This window comes from Chionomys nivalis, chromosome 1 (assembly GCF_950005125.1).
Source record: "Chionomys nivalis chromosome 1, mChiNiv1.1, whole genome shotgun sequence".
Taxonomy (NCBI): Eukaryota; Metazoa; Chordata; class Mammalia; order Rodentia; family Cricetidae; genus Chionomys; species Chionomys nivalis.
The window spans coordinates 24393957-24416950 of record NC_080086.1 but is presented as its reverse complement, the minus strand read 5'-3'; the positions used below and the strand labels follow the sequence as shown (position 1 = coordinate 24416950).

The following is a 22994-nucleotide window of genomic DNA, read 5'->3' as shown; positions in this document are numbered from 1 at the left end:
ATTTTTAAAACAGTTTCATGTATCCCAGGCAAGCCTCAAAGTCACTATGTGGCTAATGATGACCTTGAACTCCTAATCCTTCTGCCTCTATCTCCCAAGTGCTGGGATTAAAGACATGTGCTATCACATCTGTCTAAATCTACAGCATGTGTGTGTGTGTGTGTGTGAGTGTGTGTGAGTGTGTGCGGGGTGCTAGGAACCAAACTTAGGGCCTCCCATGTGCTAAGCAAGTACTCCACTACTGAGAGCAATGAGCCTCACCCACTAGCTCCAGCTTTCTTTTTTTTTTTTTTTTTTTCGAGACAGGGTTTCTTTGTGGCTTTGGAGCCTGTCCTGGAACTAGCTCTGTAGACCAGGCTGGTCTCGAACTCACAGAGATCCGCCTGCCTCTGCCTCCCAAGTGCTGGGATTAAAGGCGTGCGCCACCATCGCCCGGCCTAGCTCCAGCTTTCTAAAGGCTTGAAAGAATGTTCCCACTGCAAAACAAATCCATGAAAAAAGAAGCCCTAAGACTGTTCAGAATTTCCCAAGCAGTATATAAAATTCCACTTATAGCCACTCTTCCTAAGAGCAGCTCCCATGCCTGGGTCCACACTAACAGATCTCGTATGGACAATGCAAGGTACTCCGTGGGCCATGCCACCTGTACCTGCCAACCCTGACTTCACCCTCACCTTCATGGGTAACATGAAATGCCTCCCTCCTCCTGGTTTATAGTCCTCCATTGTACCAAAGTTGCTCTCAAATGACTCCGTGTTCCTTTGTGGAGATCTCAGGTTCTTTACATCGCTGCCTTCACTAGCATGCCAGTCCACAAATATTAATGGAGGCCCTTCTGTGCACCAGGCACAGTGCGAAGGCAGACAAGCATAGTGAATAGTTCAGTAACCTCAGACTCTAACCAGATTTGCGTTATGCACACCTGCCTCTTCTTGTAATGCACGTGGAAGCCTAGTTTCTTCAACTGCATGTCCTATGCATGCATGCACTTCTCCAAACATCAGACATAGCAACTTTAGACCCCTACCTGCATCTAGCTACCCAAATGCTCCTCTCTGAATGGATTAAGTTTCTTCTCCCTAATGACCATAAACTTGGGACAGTTTCTTTTCAAATATATTCCCAGTGCACTTGGGTGCAAAGACTGGAAAAACTAATCCAGTCGGAACGGGTTTTGGTGCATACTCAGTAAAGCGAAATTGGTCCTCAAGTAAACTTTTAAGGAGAACCAATTTACCATCTTATAGCTATGCAAAACTGAGCTTGCATGTGACTAAAATTAGTTGTATTTTGGAAAAAGACATACAGAAAAATGATTATATGATTGAATCTGATAATCAAAACAAAGAACTCGCCGGGCGGTGGTGGCGCACGCCTTTAATCCCAGCACTCGGGAGGCAGAGGCAGGAGGATCTCTGTGAGTTCGAGACCAGCCTGGTCTACAAGAGCTAGTTCCAGGACAGGCTCCAAAACCACAGAGAAACCCTGTCTCAAAAAACCAAAAGAAAAAAAAAAAAACAAAGAACTCCACGAGCTACTCTCTTTAGCAACCAAACTTCTCCTCCTCTTGAACCTCATAAAAGGAATCTCAGAACAATTGGTGTCCCCCAGTACCTTCCCTGATAGGCCGGCTGTCAGCATCAACAGCATACCCTTCTCTAATCTGTTCCACCACTTTGCTTTGAATAGTTTTAGTGCTACTTTTGCAAAATAAGCCCTTATCTTCTACCCTTTGCCTGATTCCTTGGGAACTGCTCTAGATACTGGAGACGGAGTGAACAAGGGCAGCACTCTCCTCCTCAGACACTCGCGCTTGCTACCCCTTCCTAGGCGAGGCTCTGTTCCACGGTGGAATGCTTGCCTAGCAGGTAAGAGGCTCAGGTCTGAACCATCACCACAAACAAACACGCAATCCCTTTAAAAAGGCCAGATACAGTGGCCTGCACCTGTGATTCAGTTGTACACAAGCCAGAGACAGAGGCAGGACTGTTGCAAATTCAAAGCCAGCCTAGTCTACATAGCAGGTTCTAAGCGAGCATGGTATATGGAGCCATAAAAACAAACAAAATGACTTTTCCTCTCAACCTCTCTTGATGCCTTAGAAATCCTCCATTTGGCAGTTTCTCATCTTCTGCTAGTGTTTAGTGAGGGCAATCTTCTGGCTTCTGGGGCCTTCTCCTCTGTCCCCTGTGTCCACGCTCTGTCCTTGTCTACTATGTAAGGTCACTATGTCTCCTCTGACCCTGTGTCCACACTCTGTCCTTATCTACTATGTACGGTCACTATGTCTCCTCTGACCCCGTGTCCACGCTCTGTCCTTGTCTACTATGTACGGTCACTATGTCTCCTCTGACCCTGTGTCCACACTCTGTCCCTGTCTACTATGTATGGTCACTATGTCTCCTCTGTCCCCTGTGTCCACGCTCTGTCCTTGTCTACTATGTACGGTCACTATGTCTCCTCTGACCCTGTGTCCATGCTCTGTCCTTGTCTACTATGTACGGTCACTATGTCTCCTCTGACCCCATGTCCACACTCTGTCCCTGTCTACTATGTACGGTCACTATGTCTCCTCTGACCCCGTGACCATGCTCTGTCCCTGTCTATATGTGTAGTCACTATTAGTGTGAAAAAAGTCAAAGAAAAGCCTCCAAAGGAGAATGTCCTCAATAAATGATCACCATCACAGTGTTTAAATTTTTTGTCTTGTTTTGTTTTGCTTTTTTTTTTTTTTTTGGTGCTAGGAATTGAAAGCAGGGCCTTTCAATTACTCAGCATACTGCACAACCACTGAGCTACACCCTTCAGCCTACAGACCACTGCATAACCACTGAGCTACACCCTACAGACCACTGTACAACCACTGAGCTACACACTCCAGCCTATAGACTACTGTACAACCACTGAGCTACACCCTACAGACCACTGTACAACCACTGAGCTACACCCTACAGTCTACAGACCACTGTACAACCACTGAGCTACACACTCCAGCCTAGAGACCACTGTACAACCACTGAGCTACACACTACAGCCTATAGATACTGTACAACCACTGAGCTACACCCTACAGCCTACAGACCACTGTACAACCACTGAGCTACACACCACAGCCTACAGACCACTGTACAACCACTGAGCTACACACTCCAGCCTAGAGACCACTGTACAACCACTGAGCTACACCCTACAGCCTACAGACCACTGTACAACCACTGAGCTACACACTCCAGCCTAGAGACCACTGTACAACCACTGAGCTACACACTACAGCCTAGAGACTACTGTACAACCACTGAGCTATACCCTACAGCCTACAGACCACTGTACAACCACTGAGCTACACACTACAGTCTATAGACTACTGTACAACCATTGAGCTACACCCTACAGCCTACAGACCACTGTACAACCACTGAGCTACACACTACAGCCTAGAGACCACACTACCCAAGTGTTCACCGCAATATCTTAGGTACCTAGAACACAGTATCTTAAGTACCTAGAACACTACCTGAGAAATGGAAGGAGTCAGTAAGTATTTGTTGACTAAATGAAGAATGGATGCCATGTTGATTTATAAATCTGTCTCTGGTACATTAGACATGAAAATCTTTCTGCCAAGACTAAGATGTGCTCTGATGGTCCAGGATGGAAAACATAGCCAGCAGAAGAACGGATGTGTGTTGCTATGCTGGGGAATGAGTTCAGGACTTTGCACTTGCCAGGCAAGAGTTCTGTCACTGAGCTACCAACCCCAGTAGGTTTAAAATTGTAGTCTTCAAAGGGAAGAAGTGAAGAAAGAAAAAGAAAGAAAAGGAGGGAGGGAGGGAGAAAGAAAGACAGACAGACAGACATAAAAAGGGACCAGGTCTGGGTCAGGATCCTCCTCCCCAGCTACATCAAAACCTGCCTTAACAACAGCTGGGAACCTTGCCCCCTGGTGGGCAGCTGGAAAGAACAAAGGGAGAACTGACTGTTCCCTCACACCAGCTCCCAAGCAAGAATCTTCTCCAAATCAAAACCCAGGGATTTTACTGCTGTGTTGGCACTGGGGACCAAACCCAGAGCTTCACACTGCCACAGTGCTCTGCCTCTGAGACAGATCCCCAGCCCAACCCTAGGGTTTTAAACTTGAGACTCTGAAGAACTACCCATAAAACTCTGCTAAGGTCATCCTTGCTTGTTAAGGTCACCTACAGTTCCTTTCTTGGCCAGAATTACAAGAGATTATCAACACATTAGAGATGTGTAGAATGGCCTTCTGTTAAAAAGTACTTCCTGGTACCCTGGGAAGGGATTAGGAATAGCACTTCTAGCCAACCCTCTCATGGGTCGACACAGACAGACAGCACAGTACTTACCTGTAAGCAAATCGTGGCAAGGGGTAGGGGAGGAAGGTCCTGTGGGCCATGCCATAGATGTACTGCACCAGGTGAAAGAGCAGGTACCGATTTGGTCTGAAAACCAAAACACAACTTCACATAATTTGCCCCCTACATTTTTTTTTACAAACAATGAACACTTTCCTTGTGAAAAAGGAAACACACTGTAACAGAGACAAGCACAGAAGAATCACCTGTTAACCCTCCTGCCAAAGACAGCCTATTTCACATACATTTCACATTCTTGTACATATGTTTATGATGCCCCCTAGTCATTTATCATTTTGTTCCCTTTGAGATGGGTCTCACTGTGTAGCCCTGGCTGGCCTCAAACTCACAACAATCCTTTCGCTTCAGCCTGAGTCACAAAGCCTGGCTTACCTGGCATTTCTTTAATATACAAGATTAATTTAATTTCATATGTTTATGGTCATTTATACACGTTTCTTGCCTCTGATAGTTTCTCTCCCTTACAATGACCAAAACCAATTCCATTTTCTGAATTGTCACCCTTTCTACATAGGCAGCCTCTGTGTATCTGGGACCAGGCTTTAATAATTAACCTTCACTTACATTTTAACTTCTACCCACCCACTTTCCTAATGCCATTTGTCTCAGAAAGATCATAACTGAGAGCAAAAATGAAGATAATTCGCTATAAACCTTATTATTACAACATTTTACAAAAACAAACATAAAAATCCACCATGCAAAAAGAAATGCTGGTAGCCGGGTGGTGGTGGTACACTCCTTTAATCCCAGCACTCGGGAGGCAGAGGCAGGCAGATGATCTCTATGAGTTCGAGGCCAACCTGGTCTACAAGAACTAGTTCCAGGACAGGCTCCAAAGCCACAGAGAAACCCTGTCTCGAAAAACAAAAAGGAAAAAAAGAAAAGAAATCTGGTATCAGCTAGAGGAAGTCTCACACGGAATCCTCCAACAGCCCTTAAATCCCAGAAGGATTGTCAAGGCTCTCTGGTTTGTACATTGCAGGCAACACTAGACCATGGCTAAGCTACCTGTGTGCAAGGTGCCTCCTCAAGAGGCTCCACAGCAACACACTCCACCACGGGTGACCGGACAAAGCAAAGACCCCTGGCTCACACAGAAAGGGGCCAGTAGAGCTCACATCCTTCCCGGCCTGCATTTCACAGTTTGGCATTAAGGATTATTGGCAACAGATATCCTCAGCAAAGTCTGGGTCTGAGACCCTCTCCACTAGGCTTGTCAGCTAGATCCCTACACTGGTTAAGGTAAATACTGCCTTCTCTAGGGAAAAACAAACAAATAAAAACCAAAAAGCATCAGCAGAAGAGCAAACCCCTGAACTGGCCTCACCTCTTATCTCTGCTCAGCGATTTAAATGATACTCTCAGCTCTGTTTGCCAAAGAGTTCTCTACGGAACTGATCTTCTCTGGCCTCAACTTGCTTTTCTGAGCAAGCCATCCTGTCTACTGGCTGACATTCTCACATTCCAGTGAAAAGACCCCTGGTCTCTCAGAGCTGTCTGCATCTGGCCATATGCCCAACCTGTCCCTAAGGTGGAGAAATGACTGTCTCTGAGGGTGGCTAAGCCCTTCACTTACGCTCTGCACCAGCTCATCTCCAATCCTTTTACTACTCTACCCCTGCAATCAACTGTTAGCTCCTCGCTGGACCATTCTGAACAACTACAATCTAACCCTGGTGGGCCCTCCCCTGACCGCACATTCATCTGCCGGACTCCTCCCCCAAGTGTATCTGTGTGTGGTCACAATGTGAGTCACAGTGAGCATGTCAGGGTCAGGATAATTTGCAGGAGGCAGTTCTTTCCTTCCACCATGTTGTTCTGAGCCAAGCTCAGTTCAGGCTTGGTATCAAGTGCCCTTACCCTGTAGACTGTCTGACCAGCCTTACCACCATCTCCTAGTCACATTCTTGTTGCTTCTCCTTAGAGCAGTTTGTCTCCTGCCTCCACCTCCTATCCTTCCAATGAGATCCCCCACAGTACAGCACTGGCCCTGTCTCAATGCTCCAGTCAGGTTACAGTCCAGAGGGTGGCCACAAAACACCATGCTGCCATGCCCCCTCTGGAGCATCCAATATAATTGCCATTCCTTCTCCACCAGGTTCTCTCCTTCACTTTCCTTTTGAGAATTTATTATATGTGGCTTGGCTTACTACTTATGGGTGTCATAACTAGTCTACCAGCTCCATGAAAGCAGAAACTTTGTCTTCGTCATTCATTATTTTAGAATATTTTATATACTATAAATTTCACCCATTTTAAGCTATAATTCAGTTTTTTAATTGAGACAGGGTCTTACCGTGTAGCTCAGGCTGCCCTAACTTTTGCGTTTCCTACCTGTCTCTAGAGTGCTAGGATCGTAGGCGCACCACTGTGGCCACTTATGTGGCTAGCTGTACAATTTTGTATTTCCACCGGCAGCAATTTGCAAGATTTCCTATTTTTTCTACATTGTCACTAGCATTTCATATTATCTCTGCAATATGCTCTCTCAGTGTAGTTTACGGTTTCCCTAGTAACCACAAAAGACATTAAGCATCTTAGTGTGTGCTTGTTCAACATTCGTATTACCTTCTTTACTGAAGTTTCTGTTGGTAATTTAATATGGGGCATGTATATCTGTACACCATGTGCATGCCTGGTGCCCCTGGAGACCAGATGAGGGCACTGTGAGCCACCATATGGAGGTGGAGCTGGGGACAGAGCCCAGGCTCTCTGGAAAAGAGTGCCCTTAACCACTGAATCATCTCTCCAGTCCCAGGCTTTCCATTTTTAAATATTATTATTAGAAATACAAAAGTTTCAAATCCTATGAGTCAAACTTAACTTTTTCCCTTTTATGGATTATGCTTTGGATGCTATAGCTAAAAACATCTTGCTTAACTCAAGATCTAGAATATGCTCCACTCGAAATATTTATAATTTAAAGCTTACATTCCTTTTCTTTTCTTCACAGATTATAAAATCCAAATCCCTATTTCCAGTCTTTTCCTGGGAAGAGACCACCCTCTCTCCACTCAAGAGCCATAGCACTCTTGTCCCCAATCAGACAACTGGTCATAAACATGATTTGGAGCTGGGCAGAGTGGTGGAGACTCATAATCCCAGGAAGAGGACAGGAGGATTTTTTGAGTATGATACATAATGAGTCCTAGAGCAGCCTGGGCTACCTAGATGGCAAGACCCTGTCACAGACAAGCAAACGAAGGCTGTTTCTAGACTGCTGGTTTTGGCGAACTGATCCCCTTATTAATTCAGCACAAATTGCCTTGATCATTATAGTTTTAGAGTAAGTTTTACAATTGGGAAAATCACGGGTTTAGCCTGTTATCGATTTATATTATCTTTATATTACCATTATATTTCGACTTTGTCGCTTTCTGCAAAAGGCTGCTGGATTTTGACAAGATTCCATCTACAGAGCAATTTAAGGACAACTACCATTTTAACAACACTGATACTTCCAATTCAAGAATTTGGAAGGTCTTATCATTTGTTTATTCTTTCCTTTCATAGTGTCTTTTAGGTTCATGTCTTACCAAATTTACCTAAGTACTGTATTTCTATGCTACTGTGAACATGATTTCCCGTGGTGCACGTACACACGTGTGGGTGGATATACTGTGTACGAGTGCACCTGCAGCACACACGTGGGCCAGAGTTCTCCTCTGCACGCCGCACCTTGTTTCCACCGACCCTGGAGCCCTAGGGATCCTCCTGGCTTCATCTCCCTGAGCTGGGCTCACAGGCTTGCTTGACCTTTTTTTTTTTTTTTTTACACTGTGTGCCTGGAGGTCAGACTCATGTCCTGTCCTGCTGCTTGCATGGCAGGGACTTAACTGACTGAGCCATTTCCCTGCCTGAGAGTAAGATTTTCTCGATTGTATTTACAGACTGCTTACTCGCTAGTATATAAAAATAAATTTTTATATTGATCTATTTTGTGTTTTTACTGAGTTTATCTCATATATGTGTGTATCTGAGTGTGAGTGTGTCCCTGTGTGTTTTATAGTCCTTATCTAAAGATGACAGAATAAAGCAATACAATTAATACTACCAGAAACCTGAAGGAGCTGGGGAGATGGTTCAGCTGGCAAAGTGCTTGCTGTACAAGTTTGAGGACCTGCATTTAGATCCCAGCACGTACATTAAAAAGAAGCTGGGCACAGAGGAGCATGCCTGTGACCTTCGTACTGGGGAGGTGGAAACAGGCTGGTCCCTTGTAGCACAATCAGTGAGCTCAGAAATTAAGAAAAAAGGTACATCTTTAGTGCAGACATTTTCCCCTATGACTTTTTGTTTTGTTTTGTTTTTGAGGCAGGGTTGTCTTAAACTCACTCTGTAACTTATGCTGGCCTTAAACTTGTGGTGATCCTCCTGTCTCAGCCCCACCCTCCAAGTGTTAGGATTACAGGTGAGAGTCATTATGCCTGCATTCCTTGAATACTTTATCAAAAATAATGAATCTGCAAGCAGGAACCCATGAACACCAAGAGTTGACTGCTTCTGTAGTAGTCCAAGGCAGTGGTTCTCAGTCGGCCACTAGGATTGTGCACATTCAGGCCAAGTTCTAGGTTCCCCAGCTGCTGTGTGTGGGATGTTCCTTCCAATCCTGTGAGTGACCGGCTCAGGAAGTGTGGGCACCAGATGTTCCGGTCCTGTGAGTGACCAGCTCAGGAAGTGCTGTTTTATAAACTACCATAATCTTTTCATAAAGGCCAACTCTAGGCACTTACCCGGCAAAGGCAAAGGTTTTTCCTCTGGCATCTGGATCTTTAACCACATTAACAATCCCTTTGGAAACATCTGAAACCTATACAAATCATAAGACAGATTTAAGCAATTGTTGAACTAAGATATCAGACCTAGAGAACCAGGTCCGTGATCTTGGTTACCTGGAAAGATGAGGCCGGAATTATCAAGTTCAAGACCTGGCTGGGCTATACACTGGTTCAAGGCTAGCTTGGGCAAGTCGGAACATGTCTCAATATTTTTCAAGTGAGGTGGCAGTACTGGGTATGAATGCAGCCCAACAGTAGAGTATTTGCCTGACATTCACACTGTCCTGGGTCCAACCCCAGGATCACAAACATACATGTATAAATGTTTAGGGAGAGATGGAAAGACAGGAAGAAGGACGAAGGGAGAAGGGAACGCAGGTGCTGCAGTCACAGGGACAGGACTCAACAATGACACCAGCTCATCTCAGACACCGTAAGGAAGCACATACCTACTCCATCCAGTGTTCAAATAATCACGTTCAAGGCTCATCTGAGTGCCGTCCTAGTCAGAAGTCTTATCTAAGTCAGCCTAAGGTCTTCCTGACGTGGCCAGGCCACGTTCTCACCCACGTGATCTCTCAGCACTGTTCCCCACTCTGTCCTAAGGCATCATAACCTAGAGGCTAAACCACTCGGCGCTGCCGATGCTCTGCCATTCTGACTTTCAAAATAGGAACTGTATCCAAGTTTAGACCCAGAGACCCGAATCCACACCAGAAATTGTCAGGAAACTGCTGACAACCATATGGAAAATTCTTGTCACGGAGGGGTGGGGTATTCTGCTTCTGGCATCTACTGACTAGAGGACAGGGGGGCTCGACATCCCACAGTGAAGAACTGAATAACTGTCTGGCTGGCTCCAAACACCAGCAGTGTCAGTTGGGAAGCTGCTAGTTTTCCTGCCAACAGGACACAAGGGTGGGTCACCTGGAAAGAAGGAAACTCAATCAAGAAAATGCCCCCTAGGATTGAGTGGTCGGTTGGCAAATCTGTAGCGCATTTCCTTGAAGACTGATGTGGGAGGGCCCAGCCCACTCTGAGTGGTGCCACCCTGGGCAGCTGGTCCTAAGGCAAGTCACGCACAACAAGCCAGTAAGCAGCGCCTCTCCATGAAACCCGCATCAGTCCCTGACTACAGACTCCTGACCCGTCTGAGTCCCTGCCCTGACTTCCCTAAGTGAAGACGTGTAAGGTGAAATAAACCCTTTCTTTCCCAACTTTCTTTTGGTCATGGTGTTTGTCACAGCAATAGAAACCCTAAGTCACTATCTCCATCCATCGCCAGATGAAGGTTCTATGGTGATATGCAAGATATTCATCAGTATGGCTATAGGATAGGTTCATTTCAGGTTACTTCTCCTCAGCTGCCCAAGGAACTAACTGGGGACATCTCCCTGGACACCTGGGAGCCCCTCTAGAGTCAAGTCTCTTGCCAACCCTAAAATTGTTCCCTTAATTAGGATATATATATACTTCCCTGCTCCCATATCCACCCTTCCTTTATCCCAATCATCCCATTCCCCCAAGCTCCCCCCATCCTCCCCTTCTCACTTTTCTCTCCCCATTTCCTCTTACCCTCATCCCACCCCAGAGACCCACATTGGAGCACCGGACTGAGCTCCCAAGGTCCAAATGAGGAGCAGAAGGAGGGAGAACATGAGCAAGGAAGTCAGGACCGTGAGGGGTGCACCCACCCACTGAGACAGTGAGGCTGATCTATTGGGAGCTCACCAAGGCCAGCTGGACTGGGACTTAAAAAGCATGTGATCAAACTGGATTCTCTGAACATGGCGGACGATGAGGGCTGATGAGAAGCCAAGGACAATGGCACTGGGTTTTGATCCTACTGCATGAACTGGCTTTGTGGAAGCCTAGCCTGTTTGGATGCTCACCTTCCTAGACCTGGATGGAGTGGGGAGGACCTTGGACTTCCCACAGAGCAGGGAACCCTGACTGCTCTTCGGACTGGAGAGGGAGGGGGAAAGGAGTGGGGGGAGGGTGAAAAGAGTGGGGGGAAGGTGAGAGGAGTGGGGGGAGGGAGAGGGAAATGGGAGGTGGGGAGGAGACAGAAATTTTTTTCAAAAAAAAAAAAAAAAAAACCCTAAGTCAGAAACCCTGGTCCAACCCAGCCCAACCCAGTATGGAACCCAACCTTCTCCTTCACCTCTGAGCCCTCGCATGTGCTGTTCTCTGTATGTGAAACAAGCTCCATCAGCTGACTCTGCACCATCCACAGCTGGATTTCAAGGCCTCCTCATCCAGTGACATAAAATCTCTCCTTCTCCTAGCACTCCTCACATTGAATACTAACTGCTCTATTTCCCTGAGAAGAAAACTGTATGTCTCACTGGTTATCCTTTCTGTACTCCCAGAAACAGGGTGCCAGCCCATCATACAAATCATAGGACATGTCTAAGCAGTTGCTGAGCTAACACATCAGACCTGGAGAACCAGGCCCGTAACCTTGGTTACCTGGGAAGATGTAGTCGGAAGTATCAAATTCAAGGCCTGGCTGGGCTACGCATTGGGTTCAAGGCTAGCCTGGGACACTGGACACCAACTGTCTCAATTAAGCTTTCTCAGGTGAACGGACAACTGAAGGCACTGAGAAGACATGCACCTCCTAGATAAACTGAGGAAAGCAGCTGCAGCAAGTTGACCAAGTTAAAAAAGAAAGTCAGTAGGTAAGAATGAAACCAGCAAATTCAACTGAACCTGAATCGAGCTAACACCCATTGCTAAGCCTCCATGCAGGGTACTTACATATACTGGTTGTTTCACTGTCTTAAAACCCAAAGAAATAAGAGGCACGCCGCCAAACCAACGAATATCTGGAAGAAACAAGAAACTGTCCTGAGAATACATAATGAAGATAATGTAACAAATACATCAGACGCTGAGGATTCTGGACTGAATAAACAAACAAACAATTAAGTAGAAAGGGGGCTGGGTTGTGATGGCCAATAAATAAATAAATAAGCGAGTGAGTGAGTGAGTGAGTGAGTGAGTGACTAAAGAGGGGCTGGGTTGTGAAGGTTCATAAATAAATAAAGAAGCAAAAGCAAACAAACAAATACGTAAAAAGAAGGCTGGGTTGTGGTGGTGCACACCTTTAATTTCAGCACTCAGGAAGCAGAGGCAGCATCTTTAAGTTCCAGGTCAGCCTGGGCTACAGGGGGAGAGGGCTGAGCAGTAGCATTGTCTCCCTGGTTCCTGAGTGTGGACGTAATAAAACAGCTGTCTCACCAGTCCACCGCCATGCCTTCCCCACCACGGTGGACTGCAGTCCCTCAAGGTGTCAGGCAAAATGAGCCCTTCCTCCCTATTGTGCCTCCTGCCGGGTCACAGCCATAGCAATGAGAATGTGGCCAGCACAGCTTCTTCCTGTCCACATGGCTGCCATGCCCTCGAAGCTTCTAGCCAAGCCTACAGTCAGCTCCAACGCTACCTCAGCCTCCTCATACTGTAGCATTTAACCTCCCCACACACAGATCTGCCTAGTCTGTTCAGGCTGTTACAACAAAATACCACAGACTAGATGGCTTACAAACCCAAACTGTACTTTCTCCCAGCTCTGGAGGCTGGAAATCCAAAACCAAGGTGTCAGCAGGTTCCTGGTGAGGCTCTCTTTCTGGCTTGTAGGTGGCAATCTTCTTACTGTGTGTCTTCCTGTGGCCTTTCTCTCACCAGTCACCAACCCCATCAATTAGTACCTAACCCTTACGACATCATGTAGCCTAATGACCTCCAAATCCCTTTGTCCACATCGAGTTACATCAGGCATTAAAACCTCAACATAAAGAACTCACACATGATAAGGTTTATATTTTATATAGTGTATCATGATATAAAAACAAAATGGAAATCACTGCAGAATTCCAGCTGGCACGACCAACAGGGAGATATAGAAAAGCTGCATAAACAGATGGGCACAGCCACACAAAGAAAAATTATTCAGCTACACAAAGAAACAAGTCCACAAGAGTCAGGGGCAAATCCTAAATACATATAAAGGGAAGAAGGCAATTTGAAAAGGCTTCATGATGTACGACTATAATATCACAGTATTTTGAAAAAGATGCAATAACCAACCAAGCCAGTAAAAAGATAGCAGTTGGCAGGTGTCCAGGATGGGGATAAGGGAGAATTTGTAGAACTCAAAAGATTTGCTGGTATCTTGCCAAGGTCACAGAGTTACTGAGTTTAAAGTTTCTCACTCTGAAGTCCATGCTCTGGGCCAAGCATGGAGGGAAGTAAATCTGTACCTCCCTAAATCCACAGCACAACACTTAACCAGACTCTCATTACCCGGAAGCAGAAAGGACCACGCTGATGAGGAAAATGAAACTCCAAAGAGGAAAGGTAACTGAAGAGGAACAGAATTCGGTCTGGGAGCTCAGAGAGCACCGTCAGCTGGTGCTCAGCTCAGCTGTGCTAAGCCACCAGGACTCCTCTCTTCTGGGAAGAAGGATGCATACTTGCAAAGTGATTGAGGAACCTGTCCTCCCTTCCAAAGATGTCAGACGGCCGTATGATGGTGGCTTCAGGAAATGCACTTCTCACTTCCTTCTCTCCCACTGCCTGGACAACCAAAGACAGAAGATGTTCTGAGTTCTTTGGCAGATGCTAGGGCTTACATTTCCAAGGCCCTATTTTCATTAGGTAACCATATTTTGGAAGATAATCATATTATTCAAAAAGCTCAATTAATACAATGTTATAAAAACACATGAGAGACAAAACAAATACCCCACACCCAGAAATTCTGTAGACGTTCTTCCTATTCTTATGCTAGGGAACCCTACAATAAAGGGAAATTGGATGCTTTTCCAGCCTTCGGTTTCTTTCTCTTGTTTACAGACTCTCTGCTTTGTGTCAAGAAGATCGCAGCCTGCCAGAGAAACAAAATCCAACCCCACCACAAACTCTTCCCTCCCACCTGTCTCTCTTGCCAGGCCAGAGAAAACTAAGCCCACCCTTGCTGCACCACACCAAGCTCCCATTTCACTCACTCTGACTGAATTCTGCTTCAACAACTTCAACATCTGATCTGTAACCACTTTTGACGAGCTCACAGACGCCCACAGGTCTGACACCGCAGTCCTCCTGACTGCTCGGTGGCACTCACAATACCTCTTCCCTCCTGGAATGCAGCCTTCTGGGACACTGCTGTCTTCCGGCTTCCTGTCTACCACACATGTCCCCCAGTCCTGATACCAAGTATCCCTCCCCCACCCTACTGTCAGCGTTTGCAGGCCTCGGCCCCCGCTTAGAGCTCTCTTCTCAGCCAGCCTGCTTATACCTCACTCTTCTTCCAATGACAGATTCTGCTGACTCTCAACTTTCATCTCCAGCACAGATCTCTCTTCTGAGCTCCAGGGTCAGAAGCCCTGAGCAACTGGGACATTGCTGAATGTAAGTCCAAAACCTGGCCCCCTGGCATTCTCTCAAGGAAAACAGTGCCTCTTAATCTGCGCTGAGTTTGATCGGTGAGAGAGTAGAACAGATACTGATTACTCTAGCAAAGTGTCATGCTGTTCTGAGGCTGCTGAGAAGCTGGCTCTGGAAGCAGAGCTGACCCCCGCCCCTGCCGCAGACACAGCGTGTTGATGCCAAGTACTTTTCAAACACCCCCTTTTGTGTCTGGCTGAACTCTTGGTTCTGTAAGGGAGATGGGAAAATAGCAGCGGCTATTGTGTCCTTCAAAAAAGCTAGAGGGTAAGCAATTTCCAACAGAGATTACTGCTGTTTCTCTCAAGGTATAACAATGCCCTGCATTGGGAGAGAAGCCGGAGGTCATCCCGGAGAAAGCTCTGCTCTGCTGGAATCTCCATCAGGAAGTCCCACGTGACTCAGCATGGCTTCCCCAGTCATTTCTGCTGGAGACTACGAGAGCTCAACCTGGCCACGCCAGCTGCTGCTGTTTGTCCTTTTATTTGGAAGCCTCCATTGAGGGGATGTTCTGCTCCACCTGGGTCTAGAGCACAGATAGAAATTCCAGCTGTCCTTCGCAAGAGGGCTTCCCCAGGTGGTTTCTGCTGGACGTCTGTCTGGTGGCCCTCGTTTGGTGTGTTGCTTTGTTTGCTCTCTCTTTGGGCTACTCCAGTTATCCCAGCTGGACTTTGTGACCATCTGATTTGATGACATTCTGACATCTACCTGTTACTTCCCGCTATCTGTGGATAGCCACTGATTTTTGTATTTCCGCTTGCTATATACTTAAAAAAACTCTCTCATTCAAAACAAAAAGCACAGCTTTCACAGATCATTTTATAGATTACACAAAATAGAGAGTTGAAAGCCAAATTCCACCCCAAAAGATTCTGCTTTAGTTGGTCAGGGGTACAGACTGGGCACTGGAGTTTTGAAAAAAATCTCCCTGTAGCTGGCAGGGATCATTTCCCCTGGTGGACTAGAATCCTAATGAGGGCTTGGTCACATCTGTTTCACAAGCAACAACATGCGATTTACAGCATAAGACTGGTGCTTAAAAAACAATTTTCTCAATAAATATAAGCCTTGGAACACAAACCTGGAGTCACTATTAAGAACTCTGTTGTTCTTGTCAGGATGACACAAGACAAGCCCATTTTGGCAGAAGACAAATGCTTACGGGTAGACCCAGACATTAATAAGCCCGGACAAAGATGACACTTAGGTTCCAGATGGACTCTGAGCCACGGTGGCCAAGCCCAGACTCCAGGGGAGTTTGCAGGAGGAAGATGAACGATGCAAAGAGCATTTTCCCTGGCACTACCTACTCCCCTCAGTCTCAGCCTTCGCATTGCCCGGGGGCGACTGGCAGAAACTGCACTCCAGAAGGTTCAAGAGGACAGAGGCTCCTGTAATAACAGGAGCAGACCCAGGCCTGTCTCCTTTGGCTGGAATCATACCCTACATTTCCTGCTGTTTGCTGTGTCTCCCATAACCTCAAGCATCTGGAGGCAATAATACGATCTATCCATATATGAGACCCTTCAACAGACCATTCAACCAAAAGGTCACAACACAGGTACAGCAGCTGGAGCTGTGGTCCACGGATAGAGCATTTGCCCAGCAAGGCCAAGGCCCTGGGTTCAGTACTCAACATCAAAAACCAAACAAATGAAAACCACAACACAGGCACACCTGGATCTAGAAGGACAATGAAAGACCCTCTGGCATCTCAATACATGGTGGAGAAACACTTCTCTTTTTCATCAGGTTCCAAAGCATTTCCCATGTCCGTGCAGCACCCACTGAACTCCCAGCACTAACCTTGCTCCTCAGGTACCTAGAAGAACTCTTCATGCTGGCATTCAGGTGTGAAACATGAATGAATCTCTCAACCCCAGCTTCCTTGGACACCTGAGCTATTGTTTGAGGAATCTTCACAAAAACGTCTTCAAAATCAAAGTTTCTGGAAGAAAAGGGGGAGGCAGTTAAGAATTCAAGAAAATTCAGGATTTCAGAGTTTTCTATGCTACTTTGATTTTCGTGACAGTATTTGAATTTGTAACAATTGCCAGGTGGTGGTGGTGTGCGCCTTTAATCTCAGCACTTGGGAGGTAGAGAGAGGCGGATCTTGAGAGTTTGAGGCCAGCCTGGTCTATAAGAGCTAGTTCCAGGACAGGCTCCAAAGCTACAGAGAAACCCTGTCTCAAAAATAAAAATAAAAAATAAATAAAAAAAAAAAAAGGAAGCAAACTTTTAAACAGTAATGCCTTAACCCTTAACTCTAAGTCAAAAGTAATTTCTCCCAAGGTTTCCAGCCCTTCTTATTGTCAATAAACTTACCTAGAGACTTATTCAAAGTTATAATCAGCACAAGAAGTGCTTTATGTTCTCAATGAGTCTTCGGACCAATCAAGGCACATCAGAAAAACCTGACTATCCTGGCTAGAGGGAAGCAGGGAAGTGCTGGGGTCTGGAAAGGGACTCACTTCTCATTTGTGAAACTTGGTTTCCCTAAAGAGAAAAAAATTCAGCCATGGCAGGGCCAGACCTCTAATGCTGGCTACTAGGAAAGCTGAGGCAGGGATTCACAAGTTCAATGCTAGCCTGCGCTACAGAGTGAGCTCAAGACCAACCTGGGCAACTAGGCAACTTAGTGGGATCTCATCTCAAAATGAAGAAGAAAACAGGGACTAGGGCTATAGCTCAGTGGTAAAACACATGCCTGGCATAAAGAAGGCCGAGTCCAGTCCTTAGTATTGGGAAAGAAGAATGAAGGGAGGGAGGGAGAGAGGGAGGGAGGGAGGGAGGGAGGGAGGGAGGGAGGGAGGGAGGGAGGGAGGGAGGGAGGGAGGGAGCTATGCCACAATACCTAACATTAGCTGAATGATTATCCTGTACAAACCACTATGCTAGTCCCTACCAGAGACATAAAGCTGAAAGGACCTGGAAGTCATCAAAGAATTTAAACTATTTAATGAAACAAGCATACTAAAAAAAAATCTAAGTCAGATACTTAATAAACGCTAAAGGAAAAACGTGTGAACAAAGGGCCATGAAAGAATCAGAGTAAAACATTATTTGGGCCAGTGCAGCAGCACACACCCATAATTCTAGCACATGCAAGGTGGAAGAGGAGAACTACAAGTCTACGGCTAGCATGGGATACACAAGACCCTGTCTCAAAAGACAAAATAAACACTAATAACAATAAACCATTATTGATAGTCCTCACAAAAACTAAACAACATTCGAATCAGTACTTATACCATTTTCAATTAATGATGCAAAGAGGCAATCTAAAAGACTGGAGAACAGTGGAACAAGCAAATCCTACATCCTAATTCTGCCCCAGATTGACAGGTTCGAGCAAAGTCAACACTGGTCACTGCCAAATTCCCATCACCAACCACAGTGACATGATGCATCATCCCACTAACATCCACAGGACATATACCAATGAACCTCGTCACCATTACTGATGAGCTGGCTGAAACTGACACTATAATCCCCAGCACACAGAAGTCCCTGGTAAATGTCACTGAACCCTAAGACTTACGCAAAGAAGGCAGGAGGGACCAAGACTTACCTGGTTTCCCAGTCCCGCCCAATGAGATTGATGACCACATTGCTGTGCTGCACCGCTCTCCGGATAGAATCTTTGTCTCTTGCGTCCCATTCCTGCAACAGCAGGAACCAATCAGATTAAAACACATGAGGAACACCTCAACACGTACAGCAACTTTCAGAAAGGTCATCTGCCATTATACAAACAAGGTCCCATTTCACAGAGACTCCACTGATTTTAACAAATGAAGCTGATGTCTCAAACTCCCTGCTCACCCTCCACTATTCCTAGACAAGGCAGTAAAAGCACATGTCATTCATGCCATCAAACACTGGCAAGAGGCAGCTCATATTTAAGGGTGTATATTTAGTGGAGCATACTTGGGTCATTTGGCCCAAGCTGACATGCAGCTCATTATATAGCCAATGATGGAGACACAATAATTTCTGTTGCCCAAGAGAGTAAAGATGTTGGAGGGAGACCACTTGTTGGCTCCTGGTTGCTCAGTCCTGAAATAATCACACAGAAACCATATTCATTAAATCACTACCTGGCCCATTAGCTCTAGCTTCTTATTGGCTGACTCTTACATATGAATTTAACCCATTTCTATTAATCTGTGTATCGCCACGTGGCTGTGGCTTACTGGCTAAAGTTCCATCTGGCTCCAGCAGGGCTACATGGTGATGGAGAAAGGTCATTGGTTAAAAAATAAAGAAACTGCTTGGCCCTCATAGGTTAGAACATAGGTGGGTGGAGTAAACAAAACAGAATGCTGGGAGAAAGAGAAAGTGAGCTCAGACTCAATAGCTCTCCTCTCTGGGACAGATGCAATGAAGCTCCAACCCAGGATGGACGTAGGCTAGAATCTTCCCGGTAAGTGCACCTTGGGGTGCTACACACATTATTAGAAATGGGCTAGTCCAGGTGCGAGAGTTAGCCGAGAAGAGGCTAGATATAATGGGCCAAGCAGTGTTTAAAAGAATACAGTTTGTGTGTTGTTATTTCGGGGCATAAGCTAGCCAGGCGACCAGGAGCTGGGGTGGCAGGAACACAGCCCGCAGCTCCCACAACAACATGGCTTCTCTCTGACTCCTCCTCCTTTCTTTTACTTAAACAGGAAAGGGGAAGTGAGGTGGGATTCCCCTTTGTATGCTGTGAATATGATTGATTAATTAATAAAGAAAACTGGCTTGGCTTGATAGGGTAGAACAGAGCTAGGCAACGAAAACTAACTGAATGCTGGAAGAAAGAAGGGCAGAGTCAGAGAGAAGCCATGTAGCCCTGACGGAGCCAGATGGAACTTTAGCTGGTAAGCCACAGCCATGTGGCGATACACAGATTAAAAGAAATGGGTTAAATTAATATTTAAGAGTCAGCCAATAAGAAGCTAGAGCTAATGGGCCAAGCAGTGATTTAATTAATATGGTGTGTGATTATTTCAGTTCTGAGCAGCCATGACAAACAAGCAGCCTCCTTACTACAAATTTAAGAAGCAAGTATGATTTGGGATGTAAGCAAACTGGGCACCTGCCACTGTAGATAGCCAAAGGGAGCAGCACTGAACTAGGAACTCAGGACAATTTCCTTATTTCTCTTCAATTCTTTCCTTATTTATTTACCTATTTACTTTCACTGTAGTGCTAGAAATCCAACCTAGGGCTTCATGTAGGTAGGACAAGCATTCTACCAACTGAGCTACATCTCCAGCCCCTAATGCTCTTTATAATAGCAGATCTATTTCAAAGACATGAAAAGAAGAATTAAACAAATGCAGTGTCTAAAACTTCAAGTTTTTGTTGTTAACATTGCTTTACAATAGGGTCTACATAGCCCAGGCTAACCTTGAATGCCTCCTCCCCTCCACTGCGTAGACTACAAGTGTGTGCCACCCTGCCTGGCTCTTGTTTGTTTGTTAAGGCGGAGTCTCACTCTATTCCTGAATGGCCTAGTGCTCACTATGCAGTCCAGGCTGACCTCAAACTCACAATAATCCTCCTGTCTCAGACTACTACTATGTGCTGGGATTGCAGGAATGAATCCTCACCTCTGGCACAATTATTTTAATATGGAAATTCTGTTCTTTTTTTCCCGAGATTACAATTCATAGTCACCATTGACGAGTTTATGAATTGAGCTGAAAATCTGCGTGATCTATAAGCAGCTCACCATTCACTGGACAGACAAAGAGCCCACGCAACCTAAATCACTCTCTTGATTTAGGAAGTGCTAAATCACTCTTTAGCTCTCTGGCAACCCCTGGTCTGAAGAGCCCAAAGACCAAAGGAAACCGCAATGGGATGCTGAGAAAGGGCTGCTTCAGAGCTAAGGTCACACCAGCTGAAACAAGCTCTTAAGCTTCTTCCCCGTGATTCTGCTTGTAAAACCATCTTAGAGTCATACCATGAGGCAGATATAAAATCCTAAATTTACTACTTTCAGAATCTTCTACTAGTCACAAATAAAAGAGTAAACAAAAAAATCAAGAGAAATTCTTGTTAATATTTTATTTCTCCCAATAGATCTCAAATCTTTTCAATATGTAATAATTAAAAAATATTAGCATATACTGAATATAATTTTTTCATACAGTCTTTGAAATCCACATTTTTATCTTATAGTACATCTCAATTTAGACTAGCCACAATTCATGTGCTCAACAGTCTCACATGGCTAATGCCTACCACACAGAAGCAAACAAAAGCCAACAGACCATGTCAACCATACAACCTAGTTAATAAAATAATACCAAAGTACAGCCATATCCAGTCACTCACATACTGTCTGTGACTGCTTTGGGACCATAAGAGTGAGCTCAGCAGCTCTGACAGAGATTCTATGATCTGCAAATTGCAAATAATCGTTATCTAGTGCTATATGAAAACAGTTTGCCCATGGACAGACTAGGGTTTGCACGCTAAAACAAGAGCTGCAGGATCCTAGCAGAATTGAGGATGCTCTTAGTCTGGGGTTAAACTACTGCTTTATTACACTGCCTCTCACCCCTAACGATGACCTCAAAAATTACATTAATAACTCCAATGCCCAGTACAAAGGCTTACCAGAAAGATAAGCTGGCCCAGGTCACCCATGGGGCGAAGGTGCATGGTGTCATATATGTCACACCGATAGGGTATGATCACTTGTGACCCCATTCGTCCTAAAAGATGAAGGGAAACAGAATCAACATCAACATGATATGGGTATAATACACACTAGTGACTGAGAAAATATCAAATTCTAATGTGATAGATTAACTTAATGCTTAGTAAAAAAGTGTATTCTGCCATACCAAAGTCGCCATAACTTCTCAGAGTATTGTATTCCCATAACGTCCTATAGAGGAAGCATGGATGTTCTCTCAATGCCAAGGCAGATAAAATTTATATATTTCTAAGACAGAAGTAACTTGTAATATCATTAAAACAAAAACTCCTGCGGGACAGTCTCAAGCGGGGCAATCTTAGTTCAGGGCAATGGAGGGCCCTGAACTAAAAGAACCTGACTCACCAAGGCTGTTGACAACATATCGACCCAGGAATCCTGTGGCTCCAAACACAGTAGCCACAACTCCACTGACAGATGAGCGGCCACCTTGCCCATGAGGTATGAGAGCATGATGAAGCTGGCGATGGGATGGGCCACGAAACACAGACGTAGCAGCTGCAGCGATGGCAGGACCTTCAGGAAAACAGCAGAGTCAGCAAACATGGCACATGTTATCATGAAAGCAACCAATAAATAACAGTTTCTTTCTCTAGAAATTTATAACTATTTTGGGAATGGTACCTTAGGGATTTAAGTACCAACAACAGTAAACATAAATTATTGTAACATAAAATCTATAGGAAATATATAAAACTAGAAAGTAAATACCATGTCGTATTGGGTATACAACCTTAAGTCATATTAAAGTGTTTTGAGAAAGGTTTTAAAGAATAGCAAAGACTAGAATCCCGTAAGAAACACATAACATACACAACCAAGGAGAAGTAAGAATGAGTAAGACTGGAGTGGAGAAACAACAAAAGACCATCTGGACACGACTGAAACGTGATGGCAAGAGAGAAGCGAAGCTGAAGATGTGGTTGGAGGCAGAAGACTATTGGTCTCTCAAAAGGGAAAAAGAAAGAAAAAGGCTGGACAGCTAGCTCAGTAGGTAAGGTGTTTGCTATGAAGGCACAAAGTTTGAATCCCTGACAATGTCTGTCTGTGTGTGTGGTGGGGGGGGGGGGAGAGAGAGAGAGAGAGAGAGAGAGAGAGAGAGAGAGAGAGAGAGAAGAAAAACCTGCCAAGCACGGCGACAACTCATTTGTGACCCAGTGACAGGTGATAGAGAGGCTGTCTCAACAGGTGAATCCCTAGGGCTCAGTCAAGTCAACTGAGCCAAATCAATGACAGGTTCAGTGAAGGATTCTGTCTCAGACAGGTAGACAGACAGACAAGGTTGAGAATGATTAAGGAAGACCCCAGACATTGACCTCTGGCCTTCACATGCATACAAGTACCCATACATACATATGACCACAAATATGCACTCCTATCCAAAATAAATACATACACAGAAAAAGTGCAGTTTAGATGTAAAAATCACTGAAAAGCAATTTTTGGTAGGGGTTGGTAAGTATGTAAATTGGTGCAACTAAGACAAAAACAGGTATCCACAAAAGGGAGCCACCTTCCCCTAAGGCATTGGGCTGGAATTATCCACCCTTCAAAACTTAAGTTTTTTGAGGCAGGATAACCCAGGTTACCATAGAATTCCCTACATAGAGTCCAAACTGTCTTTGAACCCACAATGATCCTCCTGCCTCAGCC

General features: G+C 45.2%; 1 protein-coding gene across 1 annotated transcript in view; it reads right to left on the bottom strand.

Annotated features, from left to right (window-relative positions):
- Ndufa9 (NADH:ubiquinone oxidoreductase subunit A9) overlaps positions 1–22994 on the bottom strand; it is a 29874-nt gene that overhangs the window by 5291 nt on the left and 1589 nt on the right. The window contains exons 2-9 of the mRNA XM_057774568.1: positions 21687–21857; positions 21239–21336; positions 18198–18289; positions 16433–16574; positions 13654–13756; positions 11939–12006; positions 9131–9207; positions 4365–4460 (exon numbers count right to left, since the gene is read on the bottom strand). Of these exons, the coding sequence (XP_057630551.1) occupies positions 4365–4460; positions 9131–9207; positions 11939–12006; positions 13654–13756; positions 16433–16574; positions 18198–18289; positions 21239–21336; positions 21687–21857 (847 nt within the window). The remainder of the gene's footprint in view (positions 1–4364; positions 4461–9130; positions 9208–11938; positions 12007–13653; positions 13757–16432; positions 16575–18197; positions 18290–21238; positions 21337–21686; positions 21858–22994) is intronic.